Source organism: Littorina saxatilis, linkage group LG17 (genome assembly GCF_037325665.1).
Source record: "Littorina saxatilis isolate snail1 linkage group LG17, US_GU_Lsax_2.0, whole genome shotgun sequence".
NCBI lineage: Eukaryota > Metazoa > Mollusca > Gastropoda > Littorinimorpha > Littorinidae > Littorina > Littorina saxatilis.
In genome coordinates, this window is record NC_090261.1 from 64,034,911 (window position 1) to 64,059,910 (window position 25,000).

Sequence of the window (25,000 nt, forward strand, 5' to 3'; positions counted from 1 at the left end):
GGACATCACACCACGTGGCTGACCCCCTGGACATCACACCACGTGCATGGCTTTCCCCCTGGACATCACACCACATGGCTGACCCCCGGTCACTCACCATGGACGTACTGCAGCAGCTGTTGTGAGGACGCCTGTTCCTTGAGCACCACCCAGGCCGTGGCTAGCTCCCCCACCTCCCCCGCCGCTGGCACCCCAACCACCGCCACCTCCCCCACATTCGGGTGCCCCAGCAGCACGGACTCCAGGTAGACTGGGGAGATCTGTACAGGTAAGACAAGGTCATTAAGTCGCTACCTGCACTCACACCTACACACTTCGTCTACTGTCATCCCTGTTTGCAACAAGCGATAACTAGAGGCGACATGTCGTGTTTCCTTTGTGAAACCCTGACACTGACACTGACACTGACACTGACAGTCATCAGATGACGTTCATGGGATGTAAGTAGTGTAGCTGGGATTTCACACTGCAGTTCACCCATATTGCTGGTGGATACAACAACAACAACAAACAACAAACAACAACAACCAACAACCAACAACCAACAAACAACAAACAACAAACAACAAACAACAACAACGTAGCTTTTTACTCATATTGCTGATACACGCCAAGCTAGGCGGACCATGAACGAATGTAGCAGTGCACTGATCCCTACCTGGTAACCTTTGTACTTGATGATGTCCTTGAGCCGGTCCACTATGAAGTAATGACCTTCGTCGTCATAGTAACCGATGTCACCTGCAACCACAAGCTTCAGGTCAACCGTACATCGACACAAACACATCAGAGTTTCTGTCTGTGGTACAATGAATCGCCTGCTTATTTTAATAGACGCTGACTGCCAGCAAACAAGAAAAATGTCGAGAACTTGGTTGTCAAAATGAGCGTGGCAGGTTCATGTTGATGTCATTTTCGAGACGTGTCTGTTATTATTTGGTAACAGTCAGCATAAGAAAAGGGGTTGCATTACCGCCTAATTGCGAACAAAATAATACCCGAAGCGATCATGCAAGGTCAAGGACGATGCCGCTGTTTGGGGTTCGCGGGTTACTAAGAATTATTTTGTTTTTCAGTACTTTTTAAATGGAAACGTGTATTATTAAAAAATTTGAAACGAAGTTTTATCACCCCCCCCCCCCCCCACCTTTCCCGCTCTCTTTCCATCTCCTTCTCTCTCTCCCTCTCTGTTCCTGTCTCTCCCATTTCCTCTGTCTCCCTCCGTCGCCCCCCCTCCCCTCTCTCTGTCTGTCTGTCTCTGTCTCTCTGTCTTTGTCTCTGTCTCTCTCTCTCTCTCTCTCTCTCTCTCTCTCTCTCTCTCTCTCTCTCTCTCTCTCTCTCTCTCTCTGTGTGTGTGTGCAGAGGACGTTACCCGTTCTGAGCCACCCGTCAGGAGTGAAGGCTTGCTGGGTGGCGGTGGGGACGTTGAGGTATCCCAGCATGACTTGCGGCCCCTTCACCACCACCTCCCCCTCCCTGTTGGGCCCCACCTCCGTCCCGAAGTCTATGTCGATCACCTGCACATAGCGCTGAGTGTAAATAAGAAAGGAACGGTCCACAGAGAGCGTTGTACTGTTGTAACGTCCTTCCCAAGTGGTTTTTGTACTGGAATGTGACCTGTCCATGTTGTACTGTTGTAACGTCCTTCCCAAGTGGTTTTTCTACTGGAGTGTGACCTGTCCATGTTGTACTGTTGTAACGTCCTTCCCAAGTGGTTTTTCTACTGGAGTGTGACCTGTCCATGTTGTACTGTTGTAACGTCCTTCCCAAGTGGTTTTTCTACTGGAATGTGACCTGTCCATGTTGGATGCATCATTACGCATGAGACAAGTGTGATTCTATTAGGTACATTATCTTCCTATCCTAGCTGTAGCTTTTTAATTGCATCGATCGATGTGTGTCAGTGAATGAAACGTGGACATGTTTGTTACGCACAGGTTCGTGCTTTGTGTTTTAAATTCTATTCGTGTGTGTGTGTGTGTGTGTGTGTGTGTGTGTGTGTGTGTGTGTGTGTCAGTGACTGTCTGTCTGTCTGACTGTCCCACCTTGGACTGTGTGTTTGGGAGAGGCACGCCGACAGAGCCGTACTTCCAGCCGGTCAGAGGCGCTGTGTGTGTGGCAGGGCTTGTTTCCGTCATGCCGTACCCTGCACGAGACACGAACACAGTTCACTTATATGTAGATAAACACGTTTTCAGGAACAGCTCGATATTGAGACATTCTGGCCATCACTCTTAAGGCACTGTCATTTTGATACTCAGTACCTCTGTTGAAATAACTTTTTTCCTCCCAAACTTGTGAATCAACTTATCTTGTTGTGTCGCCTTCTTATGATCTATGGTGACCGTGAGCTGAGTAGTTTTCCTTTCCAATATTCTATATAGCACAGACCTTCTTCTTCTTCTTCGTTCATGGGCTTAGACTCCCACGTTCACTCATGTTTTAGCACGAGTGGATTTGTACGTGTGTGACCGTTTTTACCCCGCCATTCAGGCAGCATACGCCGATTTCGGGGGAGGCATGCTGTGTATTTTCGTGTTTCTATAACCCACCGAACTCTGACATGGATTACAGGATCTTTTCCGTGTGCACTTGGTCTTGTGCTTGCGTGTACACACGAAGGGGGTTAAGTCACTAGCAGGTCTGCACATAAGTTGACCTGGGAGATCGGAAAAATCTCCACTCTTAACCCACCAGGCGGCAGCGACCGGAATTCGAACTCACGACCTCCCGATTAGGAGGCCGACGTCTTACTAAGTACCTAAAGGAACAAAATAATTCCCAGCATTGGGATAATACAATAAAATGGCATGAAAGCGGACGGAGAGTGAAAAGACACGAAGCAAGCAGAAAATACGCTGTGATGGTGTAAAACCAATCATTGTATGTCCACACTCACCCTGCCGGACACCGGTCAACCCCAGCCTATCTACCACCCGCTGCGTGAGGTCAGCGCCCAGGGCCGCAGCCCCGCTGCACGGCGTGTGGAGGGAGGTCAGGTCGTACTGCACGGCGCGGGGGTCCTGGGCCAGCATCGTCATCACAGGCGGGGCAAGGAGGGAGAAAGTGCCCTGTAACAGACAGCAAGAGGGGGGGGGGGGTGGGGTCAGGTCGTACCGCACGGCGCGGGGGTCCTGGGCCAGCATCGTCATCACAGGAGGGGCCAGGAGGGAGAAAGTGCCCTGTAACAGACAGCAAGAGGGGGGGGGGGGGTCAGGTCGTACCGCACGGCGCGGGGGTCCTGGGCCAGCATCGTCATCACAGGAGGGGCCAGGAGGGAGAAAGTGCCCTGTAACAGACAGCAAGAGGGGGGGGGGGGTGGGGTCAGGTCGTACTGCACGGCGCGGGGGTCCTGGGCCAGCATCGTCATCACAGGAGGGGCCAGGAGGGAGAAAGTGCCCTGTAACAGACAGCAAGAGGGGGGGGGGGGTGGGGTCAGGTCGTACTGCACGGCGCGGGGGTCCTGGGCCAGCACTGTCATCACAGGAGGGGCCAGGAGGGAGAAAGTGCCCTGTAACAGACAGCAAGAGGGGGGGGGGGTGGGGTCAGGTCGTACTGCACGGCGCGGGGGTCCTGGGCCAGCACCGTCATCACAGGAGGGGCCAGGAGGGAGAAAGTGCCCTGTAACAGACAGCAAGAGGGGGGGGGTGGGGTCAGGTCGTACTGCACGGCGCGGGGGTCCTGGGCCAGCACTGTCATCACAGGAGGGGCCAGGAGGGAGAAAGTGCCCTGTAACAGACAGCAAGAGGGGGGGGGGGTGGGGTCAGGTCGTACTGCACGGCGCGGGGGTCCTGGGCCAGCACCGTCATCACAGGAGGGGCCAGGAGGGAGAAAGTGCCCTGTAACAGACAGCAAGAGGGGGGGGGGGGTGGGGTCAGGTCGTACCGCACGGCGCGGGGGTCCTGGGCCAGCATCGTCATCACAGGAGGGGCCAGGAGGGAGAAAGTGCCCTGTAACAGACAGCAAGAGGGGGGGGGGGGGTGGGGTCAGGTCGTACTGCACGGCGCGGGGGTCCTGGGCCAGCACCGTCATCACAGGAGGGGCCAGGAGGGAGAAAGTGCCCTGTAACAGACAGCAAGAGGGGGGGGGTGGGGTCAGGTCGTACTGCACGGCGCGGGGGTCCTGGGCCAGCACCGTCATCACAGGAGGGGCCAGGAGGGAGAAAGTGCCCTGTAACAGACAGCAAGAGGGGGGGGGGGGGTGGGGTCAGGTCGTACTGCACGGCGCGGGGGTCCTGGGCCAGCACTGTCATCACAGGAGGGGCCAGGAGGGAGAAAGTGCCCTGTAACAGACAGCAAGAGGGGGGGGGGGGGTGGGGTCAGGTCGTACTGCACGGCGCGGGGGTCCTGGGCCAGCACCGTCATCACAGGCGGGGCAAGGAGGGAGAAAGTGCCCTGTAACAGACAGCAAGAGGGGGGGGGGGTGGGGTCAGGTCGTACCGCACGGCGCGGGGGTCCTGGGCCAGCATCGTCATCACAGGAGGGGCCAGGAGGGAGAAAGTGCCCTGTAACAGACAACAAGAGGGGGGGTGGGGTGGGGTCAGGTCGTACTGCACGGCGCGGGGGTCCTGGGCCAGCACCGTCATCACAGGAGGGGCCAGGAGGGAGAAAGTGCCCTGTAACAGACAGCAAGAGGGGGGGGGGGGGTGGGGTCAGGTCGTACTGCACGGCGCGGGGGTCCTGGGCCAGCACTGTCATCACAGGAGGGGCAAGGAGGGAGAAAGTGCCCTGTAACAGACAGCAAGAGGGGGGGGGGGGTGGGGTCAGGTCGTACTGCACGGCGCGGGGGTCCTGGGCCAGCACCGTCATCACAGGAGGGGCCAGGAGGGAGAAAGTGCCCTGTAACAGACAGCAAGAGGGGGGGTGGGGTCAGGTCGTACCGCACGGCGCGGGGGTCCTGGGCCAGCACTGTCATCACAGGAGGGGCCAGGAGGGAGAAAGTGCCCTGTAACAGACAGCAAGAGGGGGGGGGGGGGTGGGGTCAGGTCGTACCGCACGGCGCGGGGGTCCTGGGCCAGCATCGTCATCACAGGAGGGGCCAGGAGCGAGAAAGTGCCCTGTAACAGACAGCAAGAGGGGGGGGGGGTGGGGTCAGGTCGTACTGCACGGCGCGGGGGTCCTGGGCCAGCACTGTCATCACAGGAGGGGCAAGGAGGGAGAAAGTGCCCTGTAACAGACAGCAAGAGGGGGGGGGGGGTGGGGTCAGGTCGTACTGCACGGCGCGGGGGTCCTTGGCCAGCACAGTCATCACAGAAGGGGCTAAGAGGGAGAAAGTACCCTGTTACAAATACAGTATATCCACACATCTAGTGCTGATAGCAAGTTCTGTAAGCTCCGTTGGTTTCACGTTTATAGCTTAGCGCGACTCTTGTTGCTGCTGCTTTCCACGGGGACATACAGTAATTGTAAGCCTACTTGAATTTAGTTTTACAGTCGAACTACCCGAAACCAGTGGCTAGAGCCAACGCTTAACGGATATTTTGCCTAGGTTGTAATCATTTTACTCAAGGGTGTTTTTCGCAGCAGTCTTGTCCGACAAATACGAGCAATCATCAAGCATACAATGGTATGGTTTTTTTCAAGAATGTTTCCGCTAATGGTGGCAGGTAAGAGCATGGTCCAAGTCAAAAAGAAAAGAAGCATAATTCCATTAAAGCCCAGGTGCTGCTCACCCTGTGATGCTGTACGGCCTGCAGGAATGAGACGGGTTCAAACCTCGGCAGAGTGACCACGCGGGCTCCCTGGGCCAGCGGGTTGACCAGTCCGATCATCAGCCCCGCGATGTGCACCATGGGAAGGACGGAAACGGAAGTGTCGTCATCTGATGGCAGGGGCAAGAACCAAGGATGTCTGAAATGACAAGTAAAGACAAGTGTTGAACCTCCGAGTCCTGCAAGAAAATACATGTACCTTGCGTTGTTTAACTTTTTCTGAATTCTCAAACCAGTTTATGAGTTGGGCTCTGACTGTCCCAACTCTTGGCTCGTTGAGGCGGTTAAGCCTTTTAACTTGTGAACAAGTATGCAGCTGCATAGACTCACGCCTCATCCAGGAAGATGACAGGCGTAGGGAAGAAACACCAATTTTATATAAAGACAGAGCAAAACACAGAAAGAGGGAGAGAAACATTATGAAGACATCCGAGAACGCACCGTAAAGCAGCTAGCTCCGCCACCAGGTTGCGATGAGTCAGCATGACTCCCTTGGGCAGTCCCGTGGTGCCACTGGAGAACGGCAGGAGTGCCACGTCATCAGGTTCTGGGCTTCCTGTCCCGGGTGGAGGGTGGTGTCTGGCTGACTTGAGGCGGTGAAAGGGGAGGCACCCAGGGTATTCTCCAAGGACGATCACTTCCTTTTAGACAATAAATAAACAGATTATGTCTTACCTGTATTGTTATACTGTCAGTATAGCGTACATGTCTTATCGTTTCTTGCAGGCAGGATCTGTTGTGTGTGTCTTCGTTCAGAAACAGAGCAATCGGGGGGAAAATCGTTTTTTATCAATAGCAGGTGGAAAAGCTTAGAACAGCTGTTATTTTTGTTGTTTTACAAAAGAGTCCAATGTAGTTCATATATTCAGTGGCTTTTTGTGTGTTTTTTTTTTCTCCATTTAACCATTCTGTAACAACAGGACACAACTTCTGCTGAATTCTTTCAAATACAGTTTGTTCTCTTACACCATTGATCAGCATTGCAAACATTCTAATGCCCACAGGTAGAAGGCGAGGACAGTGACATTGACCTTCACAGTGTTGGTCAAGCGAGCAGCGGTCAGTGCCCGGTCAGCGCAGTCCGGTGAGGTGACCAGCACAGAGGTCCCTGAGGCCTGGAGCTGCATCGTCAGCTCGTCTGGTGGACACACACGGGTAAGCCTTTTAAACATAAGACTCGCCACATTAATTTTCGTCTGTTGGACACACACACGGGTAAAGCCTGCCATCAACTGGGCTAAGTCGTCGTCTGTTGGACACACACACGGGTAAAGCCTGCCATCAACTGGGCTAAGTCGTCGTCTGTTGGACACACACACGGGTAAAGCCTGCCATCAACTGGGCTAAGTCGTCGTCTGGTGGACACACACACGGGTAAAGCCTGCCATCAACTGGGCTAAGTCGTCGTCTGGTGGACACACACACACGGGTAAAGCCTGCCATCAACTGGGCTAAGTCGTCGTCTGTTGGACACACACACGGGTAAAGCCTGCCATCAACTGGGCTAAGTCGTCGTCTGTTGGACACACACACGGGTAAAGCCTGCCATCAACTGGGCTAAGTCGACTACGCGAAGCACACTACGCGAAGCTGGCCGCGCGAAGCTTTAGCACTGAGTTTACGGTATAAAAAAAAGACTTCGCGAAGTCGACTTCGGGCTTAGTTGAGGACTGTCTTAAGCCTATCAAACTGATGTTTGACTCGCCATTTTCACATTTCTTTTGTTTGCTTAGTCACTCAGAAACCTAATTCAATTCAATTCAATAAAACGCAATTGTAAACTTTTTTTTTTTTTTATTTTTATTTTTTTTCGTCTTTACACTTGTTCCCTTGTCCCGTTGTGCTCTCACACCGCCCCGTCCCTGTACTCGCTGCTGCAACCACCTCTGAATTTCGTTCCGCTGCCAGACTTGTCGATTTTACAGACGCTCCAGGGGGGGATGTCGGGTCGCTGCGGTAGGCTACCCTCGGAAGATGACACTGCACTTCTGCTGAGTCACTTCGACGGTGTTCAGTAGTGGGTCTGTCCCGAGCTAACGGACGCAGCCCACTACCTACTATGCCCCCTACAAACGACATTGACTTTTAAGTCGCGGAGCCAGACTGAGTGAGCGTCACCTCCAGAGAGGAGACCGCCACCACGTCCCTCCGTCGACCCCCCCAGAACGTCACACGTTGGCAATTGTAAACTTGATTGTAAACAGAATGCTATGATAAACCACGCATACAGATATCACAGCGTGTATTGGTACCACGAGGTGGGCATATTTTATTCTTATTCCTACCTAAAACGCGACTGAAGTCGAGCTCGTAAAATGGCCCATTCTACGAATATCGTTTATCTCGGCAAACAAACTTTCTATTCGTTGAAATCGGAATTCACGTGTACTCAAAAAGGTGTGACGTTTCAAAACCGAAAACGACAACGAAACAATGTTGGTAGCGCTTCTCAATCACTCAATTATGTCCAGATAACTTCGTGGTACCCAGTGTAACGATAAGTCAGCTGTGGTTATTCCCCTTGCTTCGGACAAGAAGGATTCCGACTCTTCGAATGTTGTTTGGTTTTCGCAGTGATTGTACAGCTGTTATCCTGTCATACCTTCCCCGGCTTCCATGATGGCAAAGCTTACATTTTGCATCGACTGTAAAAAAAAAAGTGTTAGTGTGTATTTTTCATTACTTTATTGTCCCATCGCTGGGAAATTCGGGTCGCTTCCTCCCAATGGAAAGCTAGCAGCAACGGAGTCGCGCTACCCAGGTGTCTGCGTGTTTAGGTGTATTCAGCCACCTGCACTTATGGCAGAATGACCAAGGTCTTTTACGTGCCATTGTGATGACACGGGGGTGGGACATGGCTTCCGTCTCTGGGTCTGCACATAAAGTTGACCCGTGTCCGTCCCGGCCCGAATTCGAACCTGCGACCTTCCGATCCGGCACAAGTCCAGTGCTCTACCATCTGAGCTACCGGGCCCCCGGTAGTGTGTGTATGTGTGTGTGTGTGTGTGTGTGTGTGTGTGTGTGTGTGTGTGTGTGTGTGTGTGTGTGAGAGAGAGAGAGAGTGAGTGTGTGTGTGTGTGTGTGTGTGTGTGTGTATTATATTATGTGTGTGTGTGTGTGTGTGTGTGTGTGTGTGTGTGTGTGTGTGTGTGTTAGCTTCCTTGCAACGCTGACTGATCAGGATGATGCGGTTACTTCACAATTATATACATTTCCAAATAACAACTTGAGAAAAATCATGAATGTGATACCTTCATCCTAACTATAAATTCATTACACCTGTGTGGATCAAACAAGGTGAGTGTCGCGATGGTCAAGCAATAGTACCCGCTGTGAGCTGGGAGTTGGCGAGGGAGAGGGCAGCACCACACTCTGTCACGCCAAGCAGCACGTGCGCAAAGTCAGGCGAGTTGGAGGCGAACAAGGTCACCCTGTGGCCTTGACCTACATCCAGAGCTACCAGACTGCGCGTCACGTGATCAACCTCTTCGCGGAGCTGGTTGAAAGTGGTTGTGGCCCCTGTGACGCCATCAACCTGTTGAGTATTCACAGACAAAAAGTCGTTCAAGTTAACGAATGCTGCAGATAAACAGTCTGGCAAACAGACACAAAACAAACTCTCCACCACATGCAATCGTCGTCCCGTCAGAGCAACAAATGTTTTCCTCGAAAAATCTGGTTTTGAGAAAACGTCATTTGAAGTTTTTGGTAAGGCTGAATTCCTAAATGAGTGGTTTAAATCACCCAATTCTTTATCTGCAAGTGGATTACAATGATGAGAAGTGGATTACAATGATGACAAGTTTCTGCGTTGTTTTCAGGCGTGTATGTTATTCGAAAGACAAGAAATTAGTTGATTTAAAAAGATGAACAGTTGTTGCATACCAGTTTTCGTTCAAACTATTTGTGCAAGAATACGATATTGGCTCTGTGTAGACTTTGTTGCATGAAAACATGCTAGTTTTGTATGTAACCGAGTGCCGAAACACCACATGCCACAATCACCTTTGGAGGCGAAGTCCAATCAAACAGGATTGATAACTTTAGAGCTTATTTCTAAGCCCTATAAATACTGTTATGCATTCGCAAAGGAATCCATGAACATAATAGAAACAAGAAATTCCTCCGAGGTAGGAAAAACACCCCCGTCCTTACCATTCTCACTGCCACCAACTGAGAAGGTTATTTCCCTTTGACCATTAATATGTCCCTCTATAAGTCCTTGTAGAATCTTAATCCACCAATAACTCCCTAACCGTGTGTTTGACTTGTCCCAATTTTTGTAAGGACCGTCTCAGGAATGTATAGAGCCTGTTCACCAAGTTTGGTGACGATCGGTCCGTTCATTCTTGAGATCTATATGCGAACACAAACACACAAACACACAAACAAACAAACACATCGACCGAATCCTATACACACCCCTATACCGGGGGTGTAACTATACACACCCCTATACCGGGGGTGTAATAATAATAAATGAGCATTTATATAGGGCAACATCATAACTTTACAATTATGCTCTTTGCGCTTGACACATTTCAAATTAAATTAAAACACAGTTATACAAGCATTTACATCTACATTCATAGTCAACAACGCTTAATTAAAAGCATACACCATCAAACATACATTACAAAAAATTCTTCCATTAACTAAGTAATAAAAACATTAATAAAATAGGTTGTGAAAACAAGGAAATACCAGGTGAATACCCTTAATCAAACAGAACATGTTATCAACAATACTGAAAACAGATGTTTATATACATTATCAAATTATCACTAAAATATACAGAGAGATAAAAGCCGCCAGACCCCATCACAAACAGAACTCTAGTCTCCCTGTCACATGTATGACCATTTTTAGGACTCCAATTGTACAAACAAAAGTTTGCACGTGTGAGCGAGTGAAAAAAATTGAATGTTCAAACCAAAAAAATGCGAAAGTTGGTGGTACAGTGTTGTTGCGCAAAACATAATAGCTGCGATATGTCAACGTTACAGGGTTTTCCTCCTTATGGTCAAATGTATTCGATGTTTTAATATGTGTGTGGGAGAAAGAAGATTCTGTCTTTATAAGACATCTGCAAAGAACTTTCCGAGTCCCATGGACTTTTGATGTTTTGTGAGGTTTTGAAATAACCATGTGTCTTATTCTGACTTTGTAAAAATTGGCATTCAGATATTGTGGAGAGAAGTAATTGGCATTCAGATATTGTGGAGAGAAGTAATTGGCATTCAGATATTGTGGAGAGAAGTAATTGGCATTCAGATATTGTGGAGAGAAGTAAATGGCATTCAGATATTGTGGAGAGAAGTAATTGGCATTCAGATATTGTGGAGAGAAGTAATTGGCATTCAGATATTGTGGAGAGAAGTAAATGGCATTCAGATATTGTGGAGAGAAGTAATTGGCATTCAGATATTGTGGAGAGAAGTAAATGGCATTCAGATATTGTGGAGAGAAGTAAATGGCATTCAGATATTGTGGAGAGAAGTAAATGGAATACCTTTTAGAACATAGCAACACATTAGAGTTCGAAGCATTTTCGTATGTTTTATATTGTCTTTTTTAATTCAGTGTCACGTTTCAATATATCACTTAAGGTGATTATGAAACGGTTAGTTACTACTAACTAACTAACCACACCACGATCCACTCTCGCAGTCATACAAATAAATAGAGACAACAAAAGTATAAGTTTCAGACGCCTGTTTATGTAAAAACTCGCCACCTCCCTCGAGACTTCACTCAAAATATGTTCTTTTACGTTCACAAAACGTAAAACCCAATGGTCACTGACAAAATGCCAGTTAGAATATAGAAAATTATAGTAACACGCTGATCCCGTGTAAAGATAAGAAAATACGACTGTTCTGCTCCAAAAGTGCTAGTTCATGCAGGTGTCACACACCCCACGTCGTCACTACTCGAGTATAATCACAGATAGCAAAAATAACAACGGTGGTCAACGGGGTGCAAAGACATGGTGCACTTAGCTTTCTTTGGCCACTGGGTGGACGGCCTGTAATTAGTCTTTTTAGCCTCCACAACTGCTCCGTCGAATGAAGTGCTGGTTAGCGTGGTGACGAAGCAGGGAACTGTGGAGGCATCAGGCGCCGCACCCAGTCGCTGGTTAGCTGGTTAGCCGGTTCGTTGGTTAGCTGGTTAGCCGGTTCGCTGGTTAGCCGGTTTGCTGGTTAGCGTGGTCCCCCAAAAGGCAGCCGAACAGAAGTTAGGAAAAAGCTCAAAAAGCCTATGAATGTAGCACTCTCATGGAAGCAAAACCCGCTTCCTCCCTGGAATGGCCTCTGTTCGTCAACAGTGACAACAACATCCAGAAACCCCTTGTCGAATACTTATGCGAAGACCATCGCACGACGAAGGAAAGATTTGACGACTCGTCCTCAGCAAAACATGTGGCAGTGAGAAGGTGATAACTCGCTGAAGTTCCCCTAGAGTGCCGAATATTCTATTCGGTGAAATCCATCATACTCTAGAAACCGTCGTATTCGATCCTTCTTCTTCTGCCGCTGAGTGTCAAGTGCCCCGTCCTTGTGTCTCTCACAGACCACCTAGCCAATAACACGTGACTGACCTTGTCACATATCAAGTTCAGCTATCCACAATTCTGCCTCGCAAAGCAGAATTAACCCCGAAAAATCCGTGCGGCACAAAACATCCGTGCTCTGCGCTGTCAGCAAAACTCTGCCGTATAGCCCCGACTCACGCACAGGCGCTTTCAGTCGCAATTGACCAAGAGAAGGCACCCCACTGAGTGACACTTTCTTGGTCTGTGTCACTAGATCGTGACATTCAGGGTGACCCAAAAACAAAGCAACCCTCAAAAATGCTAATAACTTCTACATCTGCTGACCGAATCAATTTATATTTGGCGGACATAAACTTCTGCCTATGCATGACCCTTCCCAAAGGATAAGATTTTGTCGATCAAATGGTGTGACTTTTGTGCCATTTCAAAAAAGGTTGCCAAATTCGGGGATCGACTCAACAGTACGAGGTTTGATATTGAGCGGTAGCCACATTAACCCGATTTAAACCCTCCAGATTGTTACCTTCGGGGTAATTCGTATGACATAGCATACATGAATCAACATTAGATAACCAGTTACTTAAATACAGCAATTACAAACAGGATCAGGGCATTTTCAATGGATGAATGCGTTCATGTCATTGATGACTTTTGCGCCACATTGTGCAAGTGTAACTTTACAACAAAGGGGTTAAATTTTCCAGTCATTTGAGTTTAGCAAATATTTGCATAGTTGTTGTGCATGAACTTCAGTTCGTCCACGACCATTGTACAAAGAGTCGAGTCTGGAGGTAAAATGGTTCCAAATTTACCTTTGCTCCAACATGTGTTCCAAATAGCACCTCCGAAATTGTCAAGGGCACAAAAGCTTTGCCGTGTAGGGATTGCCCTGAACCTAGCTGTGACTGCTTTCTTCATGGCACCGATGAGCTAGGGTGTGAAAGGGGTGTTTGTGTGTGCTCAGACATTCAGATAATCCAAAAGGAAAATGTTTGGAGGGTTTAAAGTCAGACCATTATTTTGATCTACAAAATTGCCACTTTGTGGATGGGTCATACATAAGGCTGAAGTTTATGTCCCCCCAATATTAAAGGCACAGTAAGCCTCCCGTAAACCATCACAGATACTGTCAGGCTTTTACACACAATACAAACACCCTTCCATTTGAACGCTCACCAAACGGGAACATCCTAGGTGCCCTACGTAAAGAGGGAGCAATTTTTAAAGAATTAATTAATTAATTTTGCAGATTGTCTCGGACACTTTTTGGACCCATCCTGAACTCAGGTCAAAAATGAGTTACTTCCCTTCGGGTCTCATTGATGGCCGCAGGAGCGGTCATCTATTGCAATGCATTCGGAGAGGTGACATGTCTCGTTTTGTTACCGTTCTCACGAGATCAGTTAGTTTCTCTCTCTCTCTCTCTCTCTCTCTCTCTCTGTGCTCTTGGGAGAAGGAGGCACGCTTCATGTGCTCCGGCTTTTCAAACATCTGCTTTGCGCTACAGTTGTGTTTTTGTGTTTAAAAGTATACGAAAGTGACCATAAGGAATTGCTTAATCGACAGGGAGTAATCTTGTGCTTTGAATGTGAGGATTTCATTAATTATCTTCATCACGATGTGTATTCTCTTTGTGTGATGCCCGATCGGACCGGGCGGTGTGACGTAATGCAGCATCGTGGCGCTGGCTCGCCACGCGTGTAGTGGAGTTTATCTGAGAGTACTGTCTGAGCAGCTTTCCTCGGGTCAAGACAGTCTGCCCAGTGTGTGTGTCAGCATGACGCAACTGACTTGTGGTGTGCTCTGTGGTCAGCCAGCCTTAGCGCTGGCTGTACAATCGTTCTTACTTCCTCTGAGGAGGGGATTTTTCGTGCTCAGTGTCGTCATGCTCCAGTGATCATCTCCCCAGCTGTGGCGTGATTACTGATCGCTGGGCAGCCAGCCCTGCGGTCCCAGCCGATATCCTCTACGTCATCAGTCGGCAATCTGGCCAGACTCTACAATGACGTAACTTTTCCTCCAACGCACAAGGCCATGTGTGCGTGCGTCTATGTGTGTGCTACTGCTACATCTTCAGCCTACAACATCAACAACTCTGCCCTCCTCTGACAAAACACAAGGAGGGCAGAACTAAAAATGGACTTGAACACCCTCACGTTTAAGTGGGACCCGCTGCTCGACGTAAAACTCGACCCCAAGCAGCTCTCATTCTGGGTCCCCAGTGACCTGGTCCCCACCACGCGCTGCCTCCTGTACAGGCGATACGCTGTTGATCGGACCATCCACGGGGACACTGTCACCTGGCTCGATCGACAGCAGATACGGCTGGATGGCAGACTGACGGTAAAGGAGATTGACGTCTCGCATGAAACCTTCTCCAACATCGACAACATCCCCACCCAACTACCTCAACAGCTCTTTACCTCTATCATCCAACTACGCAGAGAACTGGATGATAACGGCAAAAAGGTGAAGAAATGCATCACTATCACGCTGTACTATACCACGGGCACCGTCATGGTACAAGGCAAGCAGTGTCAGATGTGGAAGCGTCAGGAATACGACGCCATGATCGCCTGCCTCAGCGCCCTGTTCGACAGCACCACCGACAACCCGCTGCTCAGACAACCCTCCACACTAACAGCGCTTCTGGCCCCGCCCCCATCTGCACCAACTGAGCTCTCATCCGACGACACCCGTCGCTCGTCGTTCATGCTGGCACTTCCGGCTCCCAAATCTACGTCAGCTAAACCTCCTTCGGACTCCATGAGTCGTCGCTCTGAGCGCCTGCGTTCCAGAGCCACTGAGCAGGAAGTGCCGGTCAGCCCTGACACGCCTCCCCTGCCTGTCCAGATTTACGGCTCTGCGCCTATCAGCACAGATCGGGAGTTAGATAGCACAGTGCAACCCAGTCCTATCTCTCCCACCCCATCTTCCCCACCTGCCTCAACCACCCCATCATCTTTCACGCCCCCTACTGTCACTCTATCCTTCTCCCCCATATCCACCACCATCATCCTTACCCCAGCCACCCACGTCGCTACTACTTCCACACACACCCCTCCCAACATCACTACTACTTCCACACTCGCTCCCACCGCTAGCTAGTGCCCCTGCCTCTTCAACTGCTGGCTCCCTCTCCCCCCTGCCAGTCAGTGACGTCACTGACCCTCCTGCCCGTGACTCGGAGTGTAGCGGTGACGACGAGGAGTGGTCTGACCTCGAGTCCGGTCATGCCTACGCCCCTTCTCCCGCTCGTCGCAAACATCGCCGCGCTGTCAGAGCCGCGCCACGTTCCAGTCCCCTGACGCTGTCCCAGGCCAAGCAGGGCCTAAAGACCCTACACCGCAGCGTCGGCAGTCTGCAAGCTCACCAAGCACAGTCCAACAACACTATCGTTGGCCTGCTGGGGGACGCGAAAGCCCAAGTGACCAATTCCTTAAAACTTCACTTCAAGACAAAATGCACCAAGCTCGAGGAAACTGTCCGGTCCCTAACCAGTAGGGTCGAGGCAGTCGAAAGTGACAACAAAAGCCTGAAGTCAAAAAACAAAGACTTACAGTCGCAGATCTCTGATCTGCATAAGAAACTCAACAAGTCAACTGCTGGTGCTGCTAAACAAGGGAAAACAGTGGCCAGTCAGACCGCCCATCCCCCACTCTTGAACTCACCCCCACCGCCCCCAGCCCAACCTCTCTCACCCCATGCGCACTCTAGTCACTCTCTCTCATCACCCGCAAATCGTTCCCCTCAAAGCCCCACAGATAACCCAAGTGAAGCCAGCTCCACCCGTGACCCCCGTACTGAGCTGTCTGACGCGCGGGTTCAGACCGGAAAAACCCATGTCCTGCTAGGAGACTCAGTGTACCGCTTCATTCGGCCTGACCTAGTGTTCCCAAACAACCAGGGCCAGAAGATCAGCGTGTCGGGAATCACGGTCGACGATCTGCTGCACTGGCTGCGCTACATCCCAGTCAACAAAGAAGTGCAGCAGATCGTAGTCCACGTAGGCGTGAACACCTGCCTCACCGACGTTGTCACCGGCAGCAGGTGGCTGGAACTAAAAAAGTGGCTTAGAAAAGTTTTTCCCAACGCCCGCCTAGCCTTTTCCTCCATTCTCCCCCCTCTCCGCAAGAGTGATTCCCTGTGCAAAACAGTGGTCGAATCCAACATGCATCTTGCGGAGATGTGTGAGAGTGAGGGCGTTGATCTCATCGACAACACCTGCACCTTCCGCACTGCCAAGGACCTGCCTAAAAAGGCGTTGTACCACGACAATCTTCACCCCAGTACTCCCCATGGTCTGGCAAAGTTGACCATGAACATCCAGGCTGCTGTTCCTTCTCCTCACACCACCGACCGTAATGACAGGTCTGGCCAGCCCTCCGGTCTCCATAACAACAACTCCCCAGTCCGACCTTCCTATGCTCAAGCAGTACACGATAGCCGTCCCAAGCGTGGTAACCCTCTACTCCCCACCCCAACAAGTGTCCCGCTGGGCAGTACAGACTCGCCTGGCCGGTCAGCCGGTCCTCCCAGAGACCGCTCGGCCTGGTCCTCTCACCCCAACCAGGTCAACCCTCCCAACCCACGTGACCATCTCCTCCCCGGCAACCACTCTGCCTGGTCTTCTCGCCCCACTCAGGTCAACCCTCCCTACCTTCGTGACCATCTCCTCCCCGGTAACCACTCTACCTGGTCCTCTCGCCCCAATCAGGTCAACCGCCTCCAGCCATCGCCACAGCGGGGCTCTTCCAATCCACGTGACCGTCTCCAGTCCGGCCGCAATCAGCCTGATTGGCCGATCTCTGCTGGTTACCCCATTGCCCAGTCTCCACCCAGAAGAGATTATTACCCCACTCCTCCCCATCCGTCATTCAATGGTCCCGCTCTCCTTCCCATGCTGATGTCCTTACTGAGGGCACAAGCGTTATGTTAATTGTGGGTGTTGTGCGTGTATGTGTGTGCGTGTGTGTGTGTTTGTGTGTGTCTATGTATGAGTGTTTACGAAATAGCAGTTCATCATGAATGTGTGTCTGTTCGTACGTACCTTGGCCGTGCGTAATTCCTAGTGACTAAATTGTCTTCCTTCGTGAAAATTGCAAGTTTAATTTCTGGAGTGAACTTATTTTAAGGATATTGTTCGTCTGCCTCATGTGCTTACCGGTATCTATTTTGAACTCCACAATGGACTATATTACATGGTAATTCAGTTCTCCTCGTGAACACTGATGGTAACCATTGTGTTTTATTTTGACTTGATCGGACCCACTGACTTTGAGTGACCATTGTGTTTTAATTGACTTGGTCGGACCCGTGTGACCGTGTGACCATAGCGATCAAAGTGCCTTTATTAGTTACACTTGCACGCTGAATGTTTTATTATGTTTTTACCGACAGCCATTGCTAGTGATTTTAATTAGCTGCTGCCGTATTTCTTGAGTTGTTCTTGCTTATTTGCTTTAATTCTTTGTTTGAAGTTTTCGTGTATTCCTTCTTCTTGTGTTTGATAATGCTGCATGTTGGTCATTTAAATGTTTACCATCTAGATGCCAAAGTACAAGACATATGCAATTTTCTACACAGCGCAACCCCCGTGTACCACTTATACGGCATCACCGAATCACGCTTACACGACAGCATCCCCGATACCCGCATCCGTATCCCTGAGTATGACGTCATACGTCGTGATTCCCGTCGTACGGGTGAAAATGGCATCGCTGCTTACATCCACTCTTCCATTGTTCAATACACGCGTAGAAGACCTGACTTAGAACACAAAGACATTGAATGCATGTGGCTAGAGTTTAAACTAAAGGAAACAGCCCCTTCTACTCTTGTTTGTTTTCTTTACAGAAACCCTTCTGCCATTGGTGACTGGTACGATGACCTTATCGAGATGATAGATACAGTGTATAAATGTAAACCTCACGCAGACATCCTGTTACTCGGGGACTTTAATATTGACTTATTAAAACCTCAGCCTCGATGGGATGGGATTGTATCATCACTAGGTTTCAAGCAGCTTATAACTTTACCTACTAGAGTCACAGAAACTTCATCTACTTTGCTTGATCACATCTACTCAAACAACCACTCCTCAGTACTAAATGCTTCACTCGCAGATCTTAGCATTAGTGATCATTCTCCAATATTCTGTACTAAAACCACTAAAATGCCAAAATCAAATCATAAAGGTCACACAGTCATATCTTTTCGATCCTTTAAAAATTTTGATCGTGATTCCTTCCTGTCCGATCTCAACGTAGCACGATTTGACCAAGTTTTCAACCACACGGTTCCTGATCAAGCATTAGAATGTTGGTATGACACCCTACTACCTATAATAAACAAGCACGCACCTATAAAGAAAATGAGAGTAAAACATCCTAAACTTCCACCCTGGATGTCCAATAAAATAACTGAAGCCATGGATCAGCGTGACCTGTTAAAAAAAGCTAAACAGTTCCAAGATTATAAAACAGCTAGAAATAGGTTAAAAAACATGGTTCGTGACTCAAAGAAAGCTTACTTTAATAAACTCGTTGAGAATAACCGGGATATCTCGCAGATCTGGCGTGCACTAAATTCACTCATCAGAGGTTCCACCTCTAACTCCACCCAGATCCCCCGTCACTTAACGCCAGACATCTTTAACTCTCACTTTTCGTCTGTAGCTACCTCTCTTAGCAACCCTGACAATGCCTCTCCCAACAACTCTGACAATCTATCCCTCTACTGCAAACAAAAGACGGCGAATAAAGCACCCTTTCAAATCCCACCCATTGCAGTGCACGAATTAGGACGACTGATTTCACAACTTCAGAACAAAAAATCTTCAGGACCTGATGAAATCAGCAACCACTTATTAAAACTCTCCCTTCCTTACACAGTTGACTCTCTCACATATATCTTTAATCTCTGCATACAGCGCAACACCTTTCCGCAAGCACTAAAGAAAGCTAAAGTTATTCCTCTCCCCAAATCCAAAAACACTTCTGATATTAGCAACTACCGCCCTATTTCCTTACTCTCAGTACTATCAAAGCTTCTTGAAAGACATATTCACATTAATCTCACAAAATACATGGACCGTTTGGCCCTTTTCCACCCCTTGCAGTCTGGTTTCCGCAGTAACCACTCATGTTCTACTGCGCTCTCGCTTTTGACAGACAAATGTCTGTCAGCCATAAATTCCTCCCAGCTCTCTGGGGTCGTATACTTAGATTTTTCTAAGGCCTTTGACCTCGTTGATCATAAAATTCTCCTCAACAAATTATCACTATATCTCAATGGATCTGACTCTCTGTCTTTCTTTCAGTCTTTCCTTGAAAACCGATCGCAACAAGTCTATGTACATGGTGCGTACTCAAGAGAGGAGTCCGTGTTATATGGAGTACCCCAGGGCTCTGTCTTAGGTCCTATTCTTTTCTGTATTTACGTTAATGACCTTCCACTTCACTTCTCTGACAACTCAGTAGAATGCCACATGCTCGCTGATGACACAACACTACGGACACAAAATAGACGTCTTGAAAATATTCAACAATCTCTTCAGCACACCCTTAGAGACATCTCACAATGGTGCTCTGAAAACAACATGGTCCTAAACCCTCTGAAATCTAAATCAATGGTAATTACAACGCGCCAGAAGCATCAGTTGTCCCCCCTCTCACTAGATCTCACCATCAACGGAAACTCAATAGAAAAGGTTAGCGAACACAAACTGCTAGGCGTGATTATCGATGATAAGCTTAGGTGGCATTCCCACATTGAACATCTGTGTAAACGCGTTTCAAGAAATTTATTCCTACTTTCAAAACTTCAGTCAGTCATAACTTTAGACGCCCGAAAAATGTTCTACAACGCCCACATCAAACCTCACATTGATTATGCCTCTGTCATCTGGGATGGCTGTAGTGATGCATTATTCAAAACTATAAATTCTCGTCATCGTAGGTCAGCTAAACTCATTCTGCCTGACCCATCACTAACTACTGACGCAAAACTGACAGCCCTCAATATACCTCAACTTAAACAACAGCTTTTATTTAATAAATCAGTTTTCATGCACAAGATCCTACATGACCAAGCACCCGAATATCTAACTCACTTGTTTCAATCAACACCTTCTCGGTATTCCACTTTCAAGCATAATCTGGCCTGCCCGAAGCCACGCATTGACATATTTAAAACTAGTCTTTCATACTCGGGAGCTTATGTCTGGAACTCCCTACCTACATGCTTAAAATCGACCAGTAACCTTAAAACATTCAAAACACATCTGCAAAAATACATTCAAACATCACTTTAATGTAATGTGCCTGGTTGCTCAAACGTATGTGTGCCTTTTATCCTTCTGAAAATGTGCATGTATGTGTCTTGCGTCAACTTGGTGTGATAAGAATACATTCTCGTGTATTACTCCTTCTAGTATCTAAGATAGTATTACTGCATTTTATATTGGCATGGTGATTCCTTCATAATCTAAGATGGTATATATTAGGTCATGAACGGGTTTTTTTATTTTTATTTTTTTTATTTTTTTAACTTTGCTACCTGATCCTTTATTTGGTTAATGTGTCGTGTTATGTTGGCTTGCCTTATAAGTTAGTTGATCTTCTGTGTGTGTGTGCGTGTGCGTGTGCGTGTATATATATGTGTGTGTGTGTGTTCTGATAATGTATGGTTGTATATCTGTATATCACATGTCGATAAAAAATGATCTTATTCTTATATTACTATTATTGCGTGTGTCTGCGTTTCATCATAAAAAGTTTGTTCCTATGTATTCCCATTTCGATTATAACCATTTTGCTTAGATCAGGACTAGCTGTAAGAAAGGTCCTACGGACCTAATGCTATCTTTCCTGTAATAAAGTTCAATGTTTCAATGTTTCAATGTTTCAATGTTTCTCTCTCTCTCTCTCTCTCTCTCTCTCTCTCTCTCTCTCTCTCTCTCTCTCTCTCTCTCTCTCTCTCTGTGCATGTATGTCTTTGTCTGTGTCTCCCTCTGAGTCTCTCCGCTTCTGTCTTTCTATGTCTGTCTCTGTCTATGTGTGTGTGTGTGTCTCTCTCTCTCGCTCTCGCTCTCGCTCTCTCTCTCTCTCATCCGACTCCTGGCACACAGGTCAAAGCAGAGGTTAACTTGAGTGTACGTGTACCAAGCAGGAGGGGGGTGATTCGGGTCAGAAGTGGGGTAAATCACTTTGGTCTTCAGTCTTTGGGTTATAGCTTTCAGTGGAGAAGATGCCAACATGAAATTGCACTATACTCTACTTTTTGTTGTCCTTGTCTATCGGACAAGAAGAAGGGAAGCTACAATCGCCCCAGGCCATATATATATATACTCTTTGTTTCCTGAGCCTGGACCATTGAGACGGTTACCTCATAGATCTTCAGTTTGTCGGTGTCAAAAGTTATACCCCCATTCCACACAACCGTTGTTTGTCCCGTTCCCGTACCAACCAAGGAATGCTGCCACAAAAATGGAAAGCTGCGCAAACGGCCGTTTTTTTGGCATCTTTCAGCAGCGTCTGACCATAGTGGCAGCCGTCCTTGGTCGGTAAGGGAACGGGACCTAGAACGAATGTGTGGAATGCGGGTATGACAACTCAGTGTGTGAGAGCGCTACCGTTGCGTTACCGTTATTTTAAGTTCCTTTAACGATCCAAGCGTTCCGTTACCGATGGGTTGAGGTTCCATTGCCGTTCATTCTGATCGGAACGGCTAAAAATTTGAACATGCAGCCCAAACTCAGCCGTCCCTACCGACCCTACCGTTCAAAGCAGTCAGTCCGTTAACGATCAGTTACGTTCATTGCGGTTCTGTCCCGATCCCTCCCGTGCCCGCACCGTTCCTTGGTCGGTACGGGAACGGGACCTAGAACGGTTGTGTGGAAAGGGGGTATTAAGACTCGACCACTTGGCTTATGGTGGAGACAACTGGAAGATCTCTGGATATAATTGAAGAGGAGTAGTCTTCCTTTTAGAAAATGTGTACTCTGCCTTGCAGATTACAAATTTGTGCTGACGGCGCTGGGTAAAGGGAGTGGGGGGTAAGGGGGTGGGGGTGGGTAAGCGAGGGGTAAGAGAGACGAAAGAGAAAACTGGACAGGGAAAAGTCACTGCCTGACGTATTCAATAAAGCCACACAAAAAAACAAAAAATTACCACATATGCAGGTTTTCAATTCATATTTTTGCAAAGTATCTGCACAAGCATGTGCGCCTCTGTGAGTATGTTCGTGGCTGCTTTCATGGGGTGCCTGTATCCTCAGGAATTTGAGGATTTCTTTTATTTCTCTTTTTTTGACACCGTTGATTTAACGTCATTTTTACAGGACATTTTTTTTCTTTCAGTTATAAGTTGTAGTAGTTTGACCTTATTGATGTCCGCAGGAGCGGTCATCTATTAGAATGCATTCGGAGAGGTGACATGTCTCGTTTCTTAGGACAAGTAGAGCTCGTTCACCAGTAGCAAAGACTCACTCAGTCCGTCAGTGTGCCTGAGTGATGGGGGGGCTCTCCCGTGACCGGCCACCTGCAATGTACGGACAGGTTTGCACTGGCCCAAGGGTGTCCGTTCATGAGAGGGACTGCTGTAACAGCAAAACTAGTGTGAAACATAAGTAATCAATTTATCCACTTGACTATATTCACAACAGGGACCTATCACTCTTCTTTGCATGTTTTTATGCCTACGGATTTTGAAATACTCTGCAACACATGTTACCCAAATTCAACATGTGCCCGTACAATACCGCTTCTTTTATGAAAACATTGCTTCGGCCATGTTGATTTTAATCAACCAATTGTCTTGTTCTAAACTGGCGATAGCCGTGGACCGAAGAATGTTTTGGGACCGTGGTGCGTTTTTGCGCTAGACCTAACATTTAAAATCTAAATAATAAATTGACAGCTTGTTACACAAACATTCTTTGATCACAAAAGAATTCTTTTCTCATCAAGACAAGATCAGTACAATTCGAAGTTGTGAAAGTTTAAAAAAAGAAAAGCCCCGAAGCAGGGTCACGCAAGGGTCGTAGCAGACGACGGTTTATGCATATCACCAGTCAGTCCTCTCAACAGTCAAAAGCCATCGCTAGAGTTCTTGTGAACCACAGCCGTTTGTTTCGTGCATAAAAACGTGCTATTGCAGATAAGCTCACATTGAGTCGCATTCAAATTACTAACTGACGACTACATTGTGGAAAAGGGAAACTGGATCACACGGGTTTACGATGGCTCAGGGGTAAGATAAACCACGCAAAAATAAATTCTTTGAAAATTGTTCGCTCTTTACGGAGGGCACCTAGGATGTTCTCAAGCGGTGAGTGTTTAAATGAAACGGTGTTTGTACTGTGTGTAAAAGCCTGACCGTATCTGTGATGGTTTACGGGAGGCTTACTGTGCCTTTAAGTGATTCAGAAAACAGATCTAGTTATTAGCATTTTTGAGGGTTGCAATTTGGGGGGTCACCCTCAATTTTACTTTGCGCCATTGTAGTTTTTTGCATATAGAAAAGTAAACAAAATGCCCCAGATATATTCGAAGTTCCTTAAAATTTGATATGTTGTAGCACATTTATTTTTGAAGATATGGTAAAAATGTGAACATCAAGTCCATGGCCAAACACAATAAACTACTGGCATTTACCTGAACTATACGAGTATAACAAAAAGGGTACATCGCAAATTATACGTTTGTTGCACGCCCGTCAAAAACAGAATGAAAGTATGCATTGAACAATTGATCTGTTTTTGTATGTCAAAATTCGATACTGCTTGATACCCAATTTCAGGCAACAAGTGCCATGGCATACAATGCAGATACACTGGTGTCGCTCAGAAATAGGGCCCAGATCAATTGAATGCCTAAAGTGTTTTTGTTCAATAACTGTTTCACAAATTAAGTCTGAACAACCAGATACCGGCACGGTTGGCCTAGTGGTAAGGTTGGCCTAGTGGTAAGGTTGGCCTAGTGGTAAGGCGTCGGCCCCGTGATCGGGAGGTCGTGGGTTCGAACCCCCGGCCGGGTTATACCTAAGACTTTAAAAATTGGCAATCTAGTGGCTGCTCCGCCTGGCGTCTGGCATTATGGGGTTAGTGCTTGGACTGGTTGGTCCGGTGTCAGAATAATGTGACTAGGTGAGACATGAAGCCTGTGGTGCGACTTCTGTCTTGTGTGTGGCGCACGTAATATGTCAAAGCAGCACCGCCCTGATATGGCCCTTCGTGGTCGGCTGGGCGTTAAGCAAACAAACAAACAAACAAAAAACCAAATTTTGACAGGTGATAGACATTGAATTAAGGCTTATCGTCTGGCGCGAATATTGAAATCATTGTTTATTTCGAGATGTACACTTAGTAAGTCGTGTTGCTCCAGTAGGACGTCGTTATCAAAACGAGTGACAACGTGTCAAAATAAAATACTCAATGGTTCCTATGCCTTCAAAGATTTCAAAATAGATACACAACCTACAAATCCCAACTTCTTGCACCAAGGAAGCTGTGTCTCTGTATTGTGTACTTACCAAAGCCACTCTCTGTCCGTAAGAGTCAGCATCTTTGAAGACGTACTTTGTGAGAGATAACTTCGGAATGTCCACAGTGGGCCCGCTGTGACGACACCGGTAAAACAATGACTGTGACGTCACTGTCACTCTTAACTGACACCGGTAAAGCAATGGCTGTGACGTCACTGTCACTCTCGTCTGTTGTGGTGCACGTATCAC

General features: G+C 47.9%; 1 protein-coding gene across 1 annotated transcript in view; it reads right to left on the minus strand.

Moving 5' to 3' along the window:
- Positions 1-25,000, minus strand: part of LOC138952110 (probable 4-coumarate--CoA ligase 1) — a 27,690-nt gene that overhangs the window by 2,419 nt on the left and 271 nt on the right. The window contains exons 1-10 of the mRNA XM_070323707.1: positions 24,800-25,000; positions 9,038-9,245; positions 6,742-6,848; positions 6,152-6,351; positions 5,672-5,849; positions 2,900-3,071; positions 2,046-2,146; positions 1,373-1,517; positions 659-741; positions 98-260 (exon numbers count right to left, since the gene is read on the minus strand). The exon at positions 24,800-25,000 is cut by the window's right edge and continues 271 nt beyond it. Of these exons, the coding sequence (XP_070179808.1) occupies positions 98-260; positions 659-741; positions 1,373-1,517; positions 2,046-2,146; positions 2,900-3,071; positions 5,672-5,849; positions 6,152-6,351; positions 6,742-6,848; positions 9,038-9,245; positions 24,800-25,000 (1,558 nt within the window). The remainder of the gene's footprint in view (positions 1-97; positions 261-658; positions 742-1,372; positions 1,518-2,045; positions 2,147-2,899; positions 3,072-5,671; positions 5,850-6,151; positions 6,352-6,741; positions 6,849-9,037; positions 9,246-24,799) is intronic.